Source organism: Tachyglossus aculeatus, chromosome X2 (assembly GCF_015852505.1).
Source record: "Tachyglossus aculeatus isolate mTacAcu1 chromosome X2, mTacAcu1.pri, whole genome shotgun sequence".
In the NCBI taxonomy this organism is placed as follows: Eukaryota; Metazoa; Chordata; class Mammalia; order Monotremata; family Tachyglossidae; genus Tachyglossus; species Tachyglossus aculeatus.
In genome coordinates this window covers 31010455-31024616 of record NC_052100.1, presented here as the reverse complement: position 1 = coordinate 31024616, position 14162 = coordinate 31010455, and the positions used below count along the sequence as shown (strand labels likewise).

The window sequence follows — 14162 nt, the reverse complement described above, 5'->3', positions numbered from 1 at the left end:
CACGGGGGGCTCACAGTCTTAATCCCCATTTTACAGATGAGGTAACTGAGGTACCTAGAAGTTAAGTGACTTGCCCAAAGTCACTCAGCTGGCAATTGGCGGAGCTGGAATTTGAACCCATGACCTCTGACTCCAAAGCCCGATTGAAGCAGTGTGGCCTACTGCAAAGAGAGATTTACTATGTGCCAGGCACTGTACTAAGTGCTGGGGTAGATACAAGCAGAGAGCAGTGTGGTCTAATGGAAAGTGTCCCATCCTGGAAGTCAGAGGACCTAGGTTTTTATTCCTGCTCTGCCACTTGTCTGCTGTGTGACCTCAGGTGAATCATTTACCTTCTCTGTGCCTGTTACCACATCTGTAAAATGGAGATTAAGACCATGAGCCCGATGTGGGTTAGGGACTGTGTCCAATATGATTATATTGTATTTTTCAAAAGGTATTTGTTAATTGCTTACTATGCACTAGGAACTGTACTAAGCACTGGAGTAGATACAAAGTAATCAGGTTGGACACAGTCCTTTCCCCATATAGGACTCACAGTCTTAATCCCCATTTTATAGATGAGGTAACTCAGGCACAGAGATGTTAAGTGACATGTCCAAAGTCACACAGCAAACAAGTGGCAGAGCAGGAATAAAAACCTGGATCCTCTGACTCTCAGGCCTGTGCTTTTTCCACTAGACCACGCTGCTCTCTGCTTGTATCTACCCCAATGCTTAGTACAGAGCCTAGCACATTATCTCCCCCTTTTAGACTGTGAGCCCACTGTTGGGTAGGGACTGTCTCTATATGTTGCCAACTTGTACTTCCCAAGCGCTTAGTACAGTGCTCTGCACACAGTGAGCGCTCAATAAATGCGATTGATGATGATGATCTGCCTCTCTGAGACCTGTCAGCCCTGCCCAGCCCCGCCAAGCAGCATGGGCCTGGGAATCAGAAGGACCTGGGTTCTAATCCCGGCTCTGCCACTTGTCTGCTGGGTGACCTCGGATAAATCGCTTTACTTCTCTGTGCCTCAGTTACCTCATCTGTAAAATGGAGATTGACTGTGAGCCCCATGTGGTAGCTTGAATCTACCCCAGTGTTTAGTATAGTGCCTAACAAGTACCCTTAAAGAAAAAAAAAATTATGGCTCCAGTAGCACCTTGCGGCCCCCAGAACCCACTTGACAAAAGAGTGTGAGGACTAAGACTCACTGAAACCTAATCGGCCACAATCAAACCAAAGTTAAGGGATGTGAGCGACTGGAGGGAGGAGCTCCAGGGCTCTAGCAGAATCCCAGGAAACCTGGAACTTCTATCCCGTGAAGACATTACACACCCTGTCCATGCCCTCACCTCACCTCCAAAGAGTGAAGATGGCTCCAGCTTCATTACAGTACAGTTCCACCGGTGTCACTTCTGATTTCCAAGGTCAACATCAAATGGCAGAAGAGGATCACAGAAAACAAAGTCCTGGAATAAAATCGGCCTCTGCACTGACGTTAAGTGCACCACAGCGAGGTTGCGCTTTAGGGAACAGGAGAGAAGGAAGGAAGCTGTTTAAGGATGCGGTAAAACAAAGGCTCTGATTTCAGCTTGAAAACTGGATGTCAGCTGTGGTGGAGACACCATTCATTCATTCATTCATTCAGTCGTATTTATTGAGTGCTTACTGGGTGCAGAGCGCTGTGCTAAGCACTTGGGAAGTACAAGTTGGCAACACCAACCTGGCACACGGCTGTCGACAAAGGAGAGGCACTTTCTGAGCAAAAGTCTCGTGAAGTTGGTGAGACAGAGACCAAAGTGAAAAGAGCCGTGGGCATTGCAGACCACAAATATGGCTGCATAACAAAGGATGGCTTGTGTTTCTGCATCATCAATCGTATTTATTGAGCGCTTACTATGTGCAGAGCACTGTACTAAGCGCTTAACAGGAATGTGGGCCCCACATTGGCCTTCTCAGCCACCCACACCCCCATTGAAGAATTTAGACGAGTGTGGCATCTTCTTGGAGTACTAAGGTCCATTGAATTGATCACCGACAGATGATCCCATCATTAATGAATTCATCTCTTCGTTCATCAGTATTTATTGGGCACTTACTGCATACAGAGTACCGTAGTGGACTCTGACTGCATATAGAGCACTGTGGTGGAATCCATGTGCAACAGCCTGCACTAAATTTTATTCTGTGCAGAGCACTGTAATGGGTGCCTGCTGCTTGCGGGGCACTGTGGTGGGCACAAACAATAAAAAACAAAAGACGAGCTGACCCCTGCTGTCAAGGAGTTCCCAGTCCAGTCTGTGGCCTTTTGCTTCTGTCTGATCTCCCTCTGGCACCCGGCTGCCGTCTAGGTCTTGGGCCCATGGCGTCAGGTTTCCCGTCTTGCCTTTCAGGAGATGCACGCAGCCCGAGCAGGGCACTACGGCTCCTTGCCCCACAAGTCTCAGCATGGCCGGCCCTGTGACGACAACCCTGTGGTCCACTTCTTCAAGAACATCGTAAGTGCCCCCAATCCCTTTGCACCCCAGGTCTGAGCCCTGGCAGAACACCCACCTGCCGGGAGGGGCCCTGTTAGAGAGAAAGGGATTAGTGGGTGGCTGGAGTCGGAGCTGGTGGATTGGTGTGGGGAAGAGCTCTGAGGGCTGAGAGGGTGGGGGGAATCAGAGGCAAGTCCGGCGAAGATTGCTGCAGAGCCACTCCAGCGTCGTCCTCTAAAGCCACGTCTGGTGGCCGTGGGGATGTGGCGACATTCCTCCTCCCAACCCCTGGCCCTCCGAAGTCTTCCGAAAGAGGAGCCATCCAGGGACGGTGTGTGAACCAGCCCCCCACTGCTGTCTAACTTCCAATTTCCCTTCCAGGTGTCACCCCGGACACCACCCCCAGCCCAAGCCAAGGTAAGAGCCTCCCACCTCCCAGGAAACAGGACATGAGATTCTCCACCAGTATTTACTTGGAGTGTACTGTGTGCAGCTCACTGTACTGGGTGTCCTCTATGTGCAGAGAGCTGTACTAGAGAAGCAGCGTGAGTCAGTGGAAAGAGCGCAGGCTTGGGAGTCAGAGGTCATGGGTTCTAATCCCTCCTCCACCACTTATGAGCTGTGTGACTTTGGGCAAGTCATAACTTCTCTGTGTCTCAGTTCCCTCATCTGGAAAATGGGGATTAAGACTGTGAACCCCCTGTGGGACAACCTGATTACCTTGCATCTGCCCCAGCACTTAGAACAGTGCTTGGCGCATAGTACGCACTTAATACCAAAAATGTTATTATTACTAGTTCTGTGCAGAGAGCTGTTCTCTGCTCCTCCTTTCTGTAGAGCGCTGAACTGGGCACTTAGAAATAGAAGACATGACTCCTGTGCTCAGGAAACTTGCAATCCAATTGCATGGGAGTCAGGCAAATTGTGTACATACGGTGGGAATTATCATGAAACATAGATGCATCTGATAACAAAAGAACAAATAAAGGAACGGGTAAGCCAGGAGTCTCCTTAGCCATCAAAGTGGCCCGATGCAATGACCTGATCAGGAACGCAGGGAGAAATCTTGAAAGGCGTCCTGAAGGAGAGAATGGTGGTCTGGTTAATTTGAAGAAGGGCGGAGGAAGTTCCAGGCCGGGTGGGCAAGTAGTTGGAGAGGGGAGAGTCGGAAGCAAAGCACGGCTAGGAGGTGTGCTTGGAGGAGCAAAGTTTGAGCTGGGTTGGAGTGAGAGAGGAGGGTGGGAAGATGAGAGGGAGGCAATTAGCAGAGCCTGGACTGAGTATTGGACACCAAGTGTTCGGCTCCTTCGAGGTCTCTGCTGAGACTTAACCCTTTTTGGTTCTCCGAGGAAGATCCCTGCCATAAGAAAGGTGAATGCCTTTTTGTTTTTTGTTTTTTTTTGTTAAGCGCTTACTCTATATTAGGCATTGTACTAAGCTCTGGGTTAGATCCACGCTAATCAGCTTGGACACAGTCCCTCTCCCACATGGGGCTCACAGTCTTAATCTGCATTTTACAGATGAAGTAAATGAGGCCCAGAGAAGTTAAATGACTTGCTCGAGGTCACACAGCAGGCAAGTGGTGGAGCTGGGATTTGCACCTGGGAAGACCTACTGAGTCAGGGTCTGCTAGCCTTCTCGGAAGGGACGAGGGTGGGGAAGTCCTCTACTCTCTGCTGATTTGTGTGTCCTTGTGTCTCTTCCTCTTGCAGGGGAGAGGATTGTCCCTCACCAGATTTAGCTGGGTAGGTGGCATCGGGTCCCCTCACTCCAGCCGTCCAACACGGGGCTTCTGGCAGTCGCAGCCCCCTGTGAACTTTCCTTTTCCATCTTATTTCAGTTGCCTAATTGCCACCCCGCTCTTCACTCTCCTGCTCTTGGCAGCGGCGACGTGGGCACCTGCGCTTCTGGCCTGAAGCCTCAGCTTGCTCCTCCAGGATATTAAACAACCCTGCTTGGCTCCCATCCTCTCTTCCTTAAGGCTTTTGGAAGACATGCAGCTTTCCCCGGCCGTGTCCAGGGTCTTGGGGAGGAGGGCATGGGAAGGTGGGGAGGGGAATTCTCCCTCCAAAGCGCAGGACCCTGCAGGCCGGAGAAGGAGCTCTGGGGGTCCGGTGGGAAGCAGCTGCCCGCCTAATCCTGAGACCCATCTCCGGCCCCCGTGGACGTCCGAGCCGGCCTGGAGGTTGGATTTGGACCCCCGATCCCCTCTCCTGAGTCGTTCCTGCCCATTTCTTCTTCCAGGAGTCCGGCTGGAGGACGAGGGCCGCTCCCTCGCACCTCTATTCCGTGCCTGGGAACGCATTCCGGCGAACCTCTTCCCACACACGGAAAGGAGGAAAGTGGGAGTTTTCTGTCAATATCCTGGGATTTGGGACCCACGAAAGAGTGGAAAGGGGCTTTCTCCTGTGGCAGCAGCCCCCCGGGGGCAGGTTCCGGCAGGCTCGCTCTGTGGAGTGGTTCCCACATTCCCACATGTCTTCTCTCTGCAGGGCAGCGGGGACAGGCCCTGGTGGATGGGGCCGCTGTGCTTTCTCCTTTCGCACTGTTTCCCCTTTTTTCATTTCAAACCCCACCCCCAGCCCCCGGGCCCCCCAGCCCGACCCTGAGCCCCTGCCCCATCCCTCTCCATCCTCAGGGTGCCGAAGGGCCAAAGTCTGGCTATGGCTACGGCTACGGCGGCAGGACCTCGGACTACAAAGCCGCCCACAAGGGCTACAAGGGAGGCTACCAGACCGGCCAGGGCACACTTTCCAGAATCTTCAAGCTGGTAGGTTTGCTCCAGGCGTGGCAGGCGGGGGTCCCATGGTGGGGCTGAAGGGGATGGTCCTTCGGGGTGTGGACCGGTGTCCCACACTCCCAGCGACCCCTCCCCCCCTTCCCCATCCACCTCTGTCCGGGCTTGGAAGTCAGAGGACACAATAATAACAAGTATGGTATTTGTTAAGCGCTTACTATATGCCAATCACTGCTCTAAGCGCTGGGGTAGATAGAAGGTAATGAGGTTGTGCCACATGGGGCTCACAGTCTTAATCCTCATTGTAGAGATGCAGTAACAGGCACAGAGATGTTAAGTGGCTTCCCAAGGTCACACAGCAGACAGGTGGCGGAGCTGGGATTATTAGAACCCACGTCCTCTGACTCCCAAGCCCGTGCTCTTTCCATTAGACCAATTTCTAATCCCAGCTCTGCCTCTTGTCTGCTGTGGGACCTTGGACAAATCATTACACTTCTCTGTGCCTCAGTTACGTCCTCTGTAAAATGGGGATTAAAAGTGTGAACCCCACGTGGGACAACCTGATTACCCTGTATCTACCCCAGTGTTTAGAAAAGTGCTTGGCACGTAGTAAGCGCGTACCAATCATCGTTATTATTAAGTCCGTTAGCCCGGGCCGGGGTCACGCTGACGCTCGCGGTTCTCTTTCGGCCCACAGGGTGGAAGAGACAGTCGGTCCGGATCCCCCATGGCCAGACGCTGATGCTCCCAGAGGTCTCCACAGTATATCCGGCTTCCTAACCCCACGCCTAAAACCGCTAACCTCCCACGCCTGCCCCTCACCCGAGACCCAGCCGACCCTCAGCCAGCCGAGCATGTCGGGGGGCGAGCCCGCCTGGGTCCGTGGATGAAGACTCAGGAGGCTTCTCTGGGGCCGGGGGCCGGGGTCCGCTCCCCCCCAGCTAATGAGGGCCAGCCCCCCGGCCCGGTGCCACCTTCTGCCCTTCCTGGCCCTCGCCCTTGCCACCGGGCAGGCCCTGCTAGGGCCAAGACCTCACCCTGTCCCCCGGAGCTGATACCGAGGGGCAGGGGCGGAGGTGGGTGGTGGGTCCAAACGGGCTGGGTTTTGCTTTTAAAATCCTTCCCTCCCTCTCTCCCTTTCTCCCTCTCTCCCTTTCTCCCCCTCCCTCTTTTTCTCCCTTTCCCCTCTCTCTCCCCCCTCTTTTCCCCTCCCCTCTCTTGGCCCCTGAGCCTGCACCCCACTTTTTTGCTCCCCATTCTCTCCCCTGAGCCCGCTTTCCTCTCTCCCCTGCCCCAACACCCCTCATCTTTTCCTTTGGCGGAGCGGTCAGCCAGCATAGGGCGGTTCAGGCATGTGAGACGCGAGCTGAGCAATTAATTGTGGGAATCCAGTGATGCAGAAGGCAGTCTGGGGACGGGGGAGCCGGCGGGGGCCGCCCCCGCCGGACCGTCCTTTCCCAACCAGTGTCGGCTCATCACCCCCAAACCCATCTGAAAGGGCGCAGTGAGACGAAGAGGGTGTCTGACTTGGGTCGGGCTGTCCACTCGAGAGGGGCCAGGCCGCCGCCCAGAGCCGCCCCCTGAGTCCGGGTGCATGGCCGGGCGCATGGCGCGGCCCCTGGACCACCAGGCTGAAGGCCGCTGCCGTGTCCTAGGTAGTGAGCGAACCTGGACCCCCAACCGAGCCGGCCCGGCTGCGAGCCACTCCCAGAGCGAGCCCGCCCCCGCCACCCATGGGGTGCGTGTGCAGGGGGCTGTTGGAGGCATTTCTTGGTGCACCGTGGGGTCCAGTGTCTGGCCCAGGCAGAGGGGCAGGGGCCCTCCGGCCCGCCTTGAGATCTGAGAAAGTTACCTGTGAACCGTAGCCACCCCCAACCCCATCCTCCTGGCAAGCCCCCCCCCAGCCACAGAGTCTCTCTAACAAGGCGGTCCCTGGCCCCCTGGGGGGTCTGCCAATGGCCATTGGGGAAGACCCAGCCAAGCCCTTCTCAATTGCACTGGTGCAGGCTCAGAGCCTGCTCGACCTTTTTAACTAAGACCAGCCGGCGCCATCCCCCTCCAGGCCCCCCTGTGCTCCCGAGCCGGTCTACGGCCTCCCTGAAGTCAAGGGGGCAGCCCAGGCCACCGGATCAGAAACGTGGCATTCTCCTTCCCTTCTAACCATTTCCCCCTCTAACCGTGTAACCACACTGGCACATCCTTAACTCAGAGCAAAGCTCAAGGAGGGGGCGGATAATAGCTACCCAAAGCATTCGGCACACCCCCATTCCGTATTTTGTGCTTTGCCTGCTGGCTCCTGGCGTTTTTCTCTCTGTGGCCTCACCCCTTAAAGTAAACTCTGCCGCGTTGCGAGTTTCGTTTAAAATATACACTGATGTTCTCCCATCACAAATGTTATTGAAATAAAATAATAAACGTTTAATGATGTTTGCAGGGGACGTCTTTCATTTTGTGAGATTCAATGGGCCCGTGCTAACGCCCGGGTTCTAGGGCGGGAGGGGCTTGCTCCTGCAAACCCTTGACCACCAGACACACCTCCCAGTTTAGGTGTGGACAGGACACGACCCTGCTGCCCACCTCTGGGAGACGGTCACCGATTCCAGTGTAATAGTTTGAAGAGGAGGGGATGGAGGTGGTCCTACTTTAAAGGAAGGATTGGACTGTTCAACCAAACCACAAAGTCCATTTCCCCCTAACTGCCTCCCTCAACAGCTGGGGATGTATGATTGAGCGATACGGATCTCTCCTTGTACCAGTCCTTGGGTACCAGTCCCTAGCACCTGAGTGCCCACTGGGTGAGCAGACACTGTACTGGGCATCTACAATATGCACAGCCCTGAATGGGCTCTTAATGTAAAGAACGCTCTAGTACATTCTTGGCAACATACCACGAAAGTTCACGACACGGTCCTTATCCTCAAAAGCGTTACAGTTCCAGTAGAGGAGGCAAGCAGACACAGGATGTAACCTTACTGTGGGAACAAGAGGGAAGACAGAGACCCAACTAGCAACAGCAAAACCAAAGAATGAATTGCCTGACCGTGGGTAAGTGTTCAGGGAAGCGGGGAATCAATCAAGGAAGGCTTCCCTGACAGGAGGATGTTCAAGAGGGTTTGAGGATCGGGGGAGCTGTGGTCTGCTGGAGTACAGTTGGGAGGGGAAAGTTGTGAGAAGTCCCCAAGAGAAATTATGCCCCGGGTTTTAAGACAGTCGGCTCTCTCTTCTCGCCTTCATTTTTTTCTTGTTCAGCTCCCTCTTATTCTATTCTCCCACCACACCCCGACACCCCAACTGCACTCTTCATTCCTCTGACAGATGGGTCAAAGGTTTCCCGCTGATCATCTGAAATGCAGCCCCTTCTTAAAGTGTTGAATCCTAAGTCCTATCTTCCCCCAATCTAGGCTGTAAACTCACTGTGGGCAGGGAATGTGTCTCCTAACTGTTGTATTGTACCCTCCAAAGCACCTAGTACAGTGCTCTATACTTAGTAAGTGTTCAATAAATACCATTGATGATGAGTGAAAGGCTTGGGGAAACAGGGCCCTGGACAGAGAGAGCCAGGTCAAGCCGGGGGAAGGTCCCCAGGACAGATGCGGGGAGGCATCCTGTTCTTCCAAACCCGTCACCCACAAGGTTAGTCAAGAGGGTAACTGCTCTCATGTAACTTTTCTGTGTAAACCTAGGTGTCCAAAAATGAAAGGTCACGCAGGGGCACTCATCAAGTTGCCCAAATGAATGATTTAACTCCCATTTTCCAGCATTTTCCTCATGACATGAATTCCAATCGATATTTCCTGCCTCTGATGCACGTCTGAGAACAAAAGCCTACTTTGGAGGCTTGATAGTTTGAACACTCAACAAGCCTGCACATGCTCTGACGGTCCGGTTAAGAGTGTGATGTCTTCTTACCTAGGCTCAAAAAACAAACGTGGGGAATGGGTGAGAATGCATTCAGTATCTATTCAATGGTTCTTTTCCGTGGTTTTCCCAGGAAAAGTGTCTGAACAAATATCAGCTCCAGGTCCCAAATAAGCAGCAGGTCTGAAGTGACATGCACAGTGCATGAAGGAGCTTCTCTGGATTGATCCCAATCTAAAATCATAAGAAAATTAATCCAGATAAGGCAGTTTCTTTTTTACATTAAAAAAAAAAAACATATACACTAGACAGAGTCTGAAAAAAATTAATACTTATTTTTTAATTTAAATATTTCCACCTATGAGAAGTGTTGATGTTTCTGCTCCAGTAGCTATAGAAGAGTTGGGTACACATACCTAGAGGCCCCGAAGAAACCAAAAATCATCCCAATGGAACCTCAGGTCCATGCGTCTCTTCCTCTGGGGAAGGGAAGCAACCTTCTCTCCCAGCAGGCAAAGCCGAGCCCACAACACAGCTCCCGCCTCTTTTCACAGGTGGAGGGGACAACCAGGGCCCAGCAGGAAAATAAAACCCAACTTTATCTGACAGTAAGATGAATATTCATTTATTAATAAAATGAGTCCAATACTGATCTGGAAGTGCTCGTGTGATGTTTAAAATTGGATCTGAACGTTCTCTGCGGTTGTATTTACAAAATATACTGGCTGGCCACACAGAGGCCCATTTATGTTTTATATATTTATATAAATATTTATATATATATATACACACACACACACATACATTCACGCACGCACACATACGCGCATACGCACACACACAGATATCTATAGAGAGGACATATAAATAATTTCCAACGGCAAACTAAAACGAAGCCAAGAGTCTCCCACTATCTTTGGAATGTAGAAAGGGTGAGATGGTGGAGGGGCGGGGTGGGGGGGGTGTTCGACTTCACTGGGTCTCGGACTCCCCCCCAGGGGGGCCACACCCCACCCCGACCCAGAACGTTTTCCGGGTCGCTTCGCTCAAGCCAAGGTAGCCCCCACTTTGAGCACCATGCCCCGGATGGGGATGCAGGAGGAAACGGGGGCTTTGGGTCCGTCTGTCGGGGAGTCTGGGCCGGCTCCCCTCAGACTGCCGCTCCAGGGTTGGTTAGACTCGACCTCCTGCCTCTAACGTATGGCTTGTGCTACCCACAGCAAGCAGCCTGCCTCACACTGGTTATCAGCAGACCCCTACGCCCTGGCCCGAACTGCCTCCCTGTCGGACACAGACTCATCTCCCTGACTTCCCAAACTGGCTCAGCTTTAGCCGTTGGGGGCCGGGTTGGGAGGACCCACGGGGCTCGGGTTTCCAGCCAGCACGTGGAGGGCCGCCTGGGCAGCGTAAGAGACCGTCCGGCCGTGTCTCTCAGGCAGCCGCTCAGTTCGCTGCGCTGCCTGGAGAGTCTACCCTTCCCAACGCTCCTCAAATGCTCCCAAGGGAAATAAATAGGAAAAGAACCTTTCCGGGCACTGTAACCCCATCCTCGGGACTCCATCTGGCAAGACGCCTCTCCTTTCACGCTACGCTTCTTCAGATGTAAAACCTGAAAATGAGTTGGCTCTCTGCCTCCGGGAAGCTTGCTTTTGCTGTCTCTGCGAGCCCAGGGAACCCGGCCGCCTCGCGCTGATGGAATGGCTCGGTCCGAAGGCTGACTGTTGGGGGCCTGGAGGCTCGGGATCTGAGCGGACAGGCCGGCGGTGGTGAGAAGGTGAGACAGCCTGAAGCATCTACCTGAGTTCTCTGATTTATCGACCCTTTGGTCCAGAGCAGTGCACCTTGCACCGACTCTCTCCTACAAGCCTGCGAAAGACAAAGATTCTTTAGACAGCTTTTTTAGTAAGTGACTAAACCCTCTACTGGGAACATTTCCTGGTGGGAAGCTGCTCTGACTGGACGGTCCAAGCGTTGGCTTGCTCCGAGCTGACCTCAGGATTTCAAGTTCCAGATGCCTGCGGGTGATCCGGCCACCGTCACCGGAAGATGCTGGTCAGGCTCTGCCATTCACTGGCAGGCGCTTGAACGACCTCTTCCAGGCGAAGGGCTCGGTTGAGGTCTCCTCCTTCTGGCTCCTGGTGGCCTCCCGACTCTTGCAAGGGACCTGCAGTGGGCAGGAGAGGAGGGAGCAGTGAGCTGAGAGCAAGCCAGCATGTGGCTTCTTTACAAGATTAAAGGAAATCAACTCATTAAATAGCAGACGGCTGGGCAGGCTGCCCTTCTTGGGGTGGACCAAGGGACCAGCCCAGGGAGGATCAGGGCACCGGGGATCAATCCAGGGCTCAACTTGAGTCAACTCTCCCTGATGCTCTAGGCTTCTCTGCCAGTGCGAAGTTGGTAAGAGGGGGCATGGAAAGAGGGAGCTGAGTGGGCTAAGCAGCACCGCCTGAGATAGCTGATTTGAAGTCTCCTGTTCTTTAGAGTTGCCACCTCAGCCACCTACTCACGTGAATACAGTGCCTGTTCTAGTCCTCACAGGACCTCCAAACCAACTCTGGAGTCAGGCGGTTCTGGCTCAGGGAGGCACTACCGATGGTGAGGTCTGAATACCCATGCAAGGGTGGCAGGGAAGGCCCGCTGTGGGGCCACAGCCCTTCTGTGCAGTGAGTCCCGGGACAGATCACCGTGTATTGAAATGCACCACCGCTTCGCATTACCGTCTCCCTGAAGCCTCGGTTCTCACGAGTCACTTCATTTACAACTGCCAATCCCCTTGCCAGTCTGCCATCGGCCAGCCAGATGCCCTCCACCCTCCCAGGGGCACAGCTACAATGCAATTCACAGGACTTGATGCTAGCAGGGTAAGTGCCCTGCAGAAGTTCCGACTCTGCCACCCTACGGCGGCGGTTTTGCAGCTCAATCCCCGCCTCAAAAGTGTCAGAAGGCCGGACGTGGCCCTGGCCACTGGCTCGGCCAAGCCGTCGGATCTGGGCAACAGTCGCTGAGATGCCACGCTCCTGTCCGGCCTAGGCCTAGCGGGGAAATGTCCCAGGACCTTTGGGTGCTGGTGAGTGGGTTACAGAAATGAAGCCCCCCTCTTTGATGTGAGGTAGCATTGACCACCTTTTCCCTAAGGGACTCTGGGCCTACGGGCCTGGGCGGTGGTGGCACGGCTCTGTCCCCTGGGGCCTTCCCAGAACTACCTACCCGTGAAGCTGTGCGTCCGCTTCACATGCAGCTTCATGTTGCTCTTCTGCGTGAAGCCCATCGCACAGAACTCGCAGCGGTACGGCCTCTCTCCCGTGTGCTTTTTCATGTGCACCTGCAGGGCGCTCTTCTGGTTAAACGCCTTCTCACAGAGCGTGCAGTGGAATGGACGCTCCCCTGGTCCGCAAAGAAAACTGCCTGGAATCTCTCTCACTTCCTACAGCTCGGAACACCGCACGTTGGTCAGACCCGACCTCCACTACGGAATCGCCCGGCTGCCATTACCTGTGTGGATACGGCTGTGTCTCTCCAGCTGGCTCGGCTTGGCAAATGCCTTTTCGCAGGTGTCACACTTAAAAACCCGCGGCTTCTGGGAGCTCAGCGACGGTCCCGCCTGGTGGGTCTGCAGGTGCTCCTGGTGCAAGCCGGGAGGCAGGGAGGTGAGGACCCAGACGCGGGCTAAGCCCCGAGAGAGCCGGAGTGGGACAATCAGATTCTCTGATCTCTGGGGCCGGCCCAGCTGGGAGAGTAGGGCGTGTGGGGATCGGGCCACACTCGAGGGGCCGACCCTTGAGGGATCACTAGATTCCCATAGTCACAATCCCCAATTCCTGGCCACCCGGAGCCCCACTCCACCCCTGCCTCCGTGACCAGAGAGCCAGAGACCACAGCATGCGCCAGCCTCAATATCAGCTCTCATGGGCTCAAGGCCTACCCAGCACAGGACGAGGTGGTGATACAGTTCTGCGGCTTTAGACGCCTTCTTCAGGCATTCTCTGGACTCTAAGTTCGCTGTGGGCAGGGAACGTCTACCATCTCTGTCACACTGTGCTCTCCCAAGTGCTTAGTACAGTGCTCAGCATATAGTAAGTGCTCAACAAATACAACTGATTACTAATTACTGATCCTAGAAAACCAGAGCACAGAATCTGAAATGTGTAGATGAGGGAGATCGGGTGTTGTCTTCGCCGCCGAGAAATCAATCCCTCCTGGCTGATGCCCGGTCCCGGAGGAACCCACCATGACACAGCCCAGTGAGGAGGAGGCCGCAGACACCCTTTACACAAGCTGTCCCAAAGCCTCCTAGCCCAGAGGCAAGGAGGCTGAGCCCCATCCTGCCCCTCTGGTGCCAGAGTCCAGGCCTCCTGGGGCAAGTACCTTGAGATGGGTTGCTCTTTTGAAGGCTTTGCTGCAAGCGTGGCACACATGGATCCGCTCTTTGCCGTGCACTTCCTTGCTGTGGTGCATCAACGTGCTGGCCGAGGGGAAGGTGCGACTGCACTCCAGGCACTGGTGGCCACAGCCCCCCTTCTCGGAGGGGCTGCCCTGGCTCAGCGGGGGAGAGCCTTCCGTCACCTGAAGGAACCGATGGGACGACGCTTTCGCCCAGCCCACAGAGGCTCCGCACACCCCACCTTCAGTCCCCCGAGGAGATCCCAACTGGCACCTGCACCCCAGAACGCATCCTGGAACGCCCTCCCTCCTCAAATCTGACAGACAATTACTCTCCCTTCTCCTTCAAAGCCCGATTGAAGGCACATCTCCTCCAAGAGGCCTTCCCTGACTAAGCCCTCCTTTCCTCTTCTCCCACTCCCTTCTGTGTCCTGGTCCCGAGGTTCCGTAGAGGGCAGCAGGGGCATACCTGGAAGGTGATGTCCTCCGAGTGGGGAGCCGCGGAATGTGGGGTGTGGCTCACGAGGATCACTTGCTGCGGGCCGGCGCCACTTGGGCTCGAAAGGGACGACTCAGTCAGGAGAGCGGGGAACTGCTGGCTCTGAGGAGACAGGGTCAGTCAGAGGATGCCCGGTGGTTCCACTGGTCACCAGGGCGAAAAACTCAACCTGTAGGGGCACACGGCCTCGTGCCACATCCCTGCCCACCAAAGGTCTCGCTGCCCT

The 14162-nt window shown here is 54.6% G+C and overlaps 2 protein-coding genes across 5 annotated transcripts in view; one reads left to right on the top strand and one right to left on the bottom strand.

The window, feature by feature from the left end:
• Positions 1–7632, top strand: part of LOC119949201 (myelin basic protein) — a 49620-nt gene extending 41988 nt beyond the window's left edge. Inside the window, exons 5-9 of the mRNA XM_038770751.1 lie at positions 2379–2483; positions 2844–2879; positions 4175–4207; positions 5101–5232; positions 5897–7632. Of these exons, the coding sequence (XP_038626679.1) occupies positions 2379–2483; positions 2844–2879; positions 4175–4207; positions 5101–5232; positions 5897–5941 (351 nt within the window). The 3' untranslated portion in view covers positions 5942–7632. The remainder of the gene's footprint in view (positions 1–2378; positions 2484–2843; positions 2880–4174; positions 4208–5100; positions 5233–5896) is intronic.
• A 1285-nt stretch (positions 7633–8917) lies between these two features.
• The window catches only part of ZNF236 (zinc finger protein 236), a 51774-nt gene continuing 46529 nt past the window's right edge, over positions 8918–14162 (bottom strand). For 3 of the 4 annotated variants that reach the window (XM_038771187.1, XM_038771186.1, XM_038771188.1), the window contains 5 exons: positions 13907–14038; positions 13423–13620; positions 12550–12679; positions 12265–12441; positions 9667–11221 (listed from right to left, as the gene is read on the bottom strand). In XM_038771187.1, coding sequence (XP_038627115.1) covers positions 11094–11221; positions 12265–12441; positions 12550–12679; positions 13423–13620; positions 13907–14038 — 765 coding nt within the window. In that variant the 3' untranslated portion in view covers positions 9667–11093. Of the gene's footprint in view, positions 9109–9666; positions 11222–12264; positions 12442–12549; positions 12680–13422; positions 13621–13906; positions 14039–14162 lie in introns of those variants that run through there. The other variant, XR_005457188.1, reaches the window with a different exon arrangement.